The sequence below is a fragment of the Dipodomys ordii genome, unplaced genomic scaffold (assembly GCF_000151885.1).
Source record: "Dipodomys ordii isolate 6190 unplaced genomic scaffold, Dord_2.0 Scaffold14, whole genome shotgun sequence".
Lineage (NCBI taxonomy): Eukaryota > Metazoa > Chordata > Mammalia > Rodentia > Heteromyidae > Dipodomys > Dipodomys ordii.
The window spans coordinates 15,805,763-15,807,812 of record NW_012267230.1 but is presented as its reverse complement, the minus strand read 5'-3'; the positions used below and the strand labels follow the sequence as shown (position 1 = coordinate 15,807,812).

Sequence of the window (2,050 nt, the reverse complement as noted above, 5' to 3'; positions counted from 1 at the left end):
CCCCCCCCCCAGGACACTCTGCGGGAGTGCTCCCGGGAAGACAGGCACTGCCTCAGCTACCTGCCGGCGCTGTCGCCCGTCTACTTTGTCACCTTCGTGCTGGTGGCCCAGTTCGTGCTGGTCAACGTGGTGGTGGCCGTGCTCATGAAGCACCTGGAGGAGAACAACAAGGAGGCCCGGGAGGCGGCGGAGGCCGACGCCGAGGCCGAGGCCGAGCTGGAGCTGGCCACGGCGCAGGGGCCCCTGCCCACACCCCCACCGCCAGCGCAGGTCAGGCCGGGAGCGGCTGGAGGGCGTTCCGGGGGTGCCGTGGGTGTCGCGGTCAGCCTCCTCCTCCTCCCGCCACAGGACGGCCCAGACTCCGGGCCAGGCGCCTTGGGTCCGGCCGTGCGCAAGGTGTCGGTGTCCCGAATGCTCTCGCTGCCCAACGACAGCTACATGTTCCGGCCCGTGGCACCCGCCACGGCCCCCCACGCGCACCCGCTGCCGGAGGTGGAGGTGGAGGCCGATGCAGGCCGCAGGCCCTCAGGTGCGGGCTGGGCAAGGGGGCGAGGGTGGGCAGCCAGAGGGAGGGAGGGTGGGTGTGGGAGGGAGGGATGGCAGAGGGAGGGAGGGTGGGCTGCACCACGGCCCCACGCATCCCCACCCCAGGCCTGGCCGCTACCACACACTCGCCGGCCCTGGAGCCCCACGCCTCCCTTCCGGTCCCAGCCACCCCGTCCTCCCCAGCCAGGAGCGGTGACCCCCTGTACGCCTGCTCCCCCCGGGACGCGGCCCGGTCCCCCAGCCTCGGCCGCGTGCTCTGCAGACAGGTAAGGGAAGCCCCTCCTGCGGCCTGGGGGCGGGGGGCCGTGTGGCGGGTGATTAAGAGCGAGCCCTGGGAGAGCAGCGCTGCATCCTCAGAGCTCAGAATCTTCCACCTGCTGTTGGTGAGCCTGGGTATGAGCTGCGTGCTCGGGACAGCTCTGGGGCCGGGCCGCGATGGTGGGGCCCACAGTGGCCAGCAGGCGGGCGCCTGGGTCTCTGCTGAGCATAGACCGCCCTGCCTGGCCCCACCTGCTGGCCCCCCCCCATCCCTGCCAGCCAGCCTGGCTGCGGGCTCAAGGGTGGACAGCTGGATGTTCTTGGAGTGCCTGGGGGCCTCGACTCGGTGTACGCTGCGTGCCCCAGCGCAGGCAGACATGAGCATGCCTGCTGAGGCCTCACGGGTCAGTCAGGAAGGCCAGGGTCTGGGGTGTCCATCCCCGGCCAGCCTGGAGGGCAGGGCGCAGCTGAGAGGGGCTGTGGCCGCTGGCCGGGCCGGGCCTCCCCTGACCTCGTCTTTGCAGGAGGCTCTGCACCCTGAGCCCCGGGAGGTGCAAGCTGACGGCTCTGGGGACAGCGTCCCGGGCCCCGCAGAGCCCGAGGAGAAGACCCCAAGGAGGCAGGCCCGCCCGCCGCGGTCCCCACCCGGCTCCCCGCAGCCCGCCTGCGTGCACACCCGCAAGCACGTCTTGGGGCAGCGCTGCATCTGCGGCCGGCCGCCGGCCCCGGGTGAGGAGGAGGCCGAGGCCGCTGACCCAGCCGACGAGGAAGTCAGCCACATCACCAGCTCCGCGCAGCCCTGGCCCTCCGCCGGGCCCCACAGCCCCGGGGCCTCGCCCCGGGCCTCCCCGGCATCCTGCGGGGCGGTGGGCGGCGGGCAGGATCTGCGCCGGTTCCGAAGCGTGGACGGCCAGGGCTTCCTGGATGCGCCAGGCCGGGCAGACACACAGAGGTGGCCGTCCATGGAGCTGGGCGTTGGGGACAGCCACCCGGACCCCGGAGAGGCCAGGGGCCGGGCTCCCGAGCTGGAGCCCGCGCAGGGGCCACGCAGGAAGAAGAAGATGAGCCCTCCCTGCATCTCCGTGGACCCCCCCACGGAGGACGAGGGCCCTGCCCGGCCCCCGGCTCCAGAGGGTGGCAGCACCACCCTGCGACGCCGAACCCCGTCCTGTGAGGCCCACAGGGACTGCGTGGAGCCGGCCGAGGGCCCCGGCACCGGGGGCGACCCCGCGGCCAAGGGGGAGCG

The 2,050-nt window shown here is 73.6% G+C and overlaps 1 protein-coding gene across 1 annotated transcript in view; it reads left to right on the top strand.

Moving 5' to 3' along the window:
* Positions 1–2,050, top strand: part of Cacna1h (calcium channel, voltage-dependent, T type, alpha 1H subunit) — a 27,316-nt gene that overhangs the window by 21,734 nt on the left and 3,532 nt on the right. The window contains exons 34-37 of the mRNA XM_013011276.1: positions 13–295; positions 371–529; positions 652–812; positions 1,329–2,047. Coding sequence (XP_012866730.1) covers positions 13–295; positions 371–529; positions 652–812; positions 1,329–2,047 — 1,322 coding nt within the window. The remainder of the gene's footprint in view (positions 1–12; positions 296–370; positions 530–651; positions 813–1,328; positions 2,048–2,050) is intronic.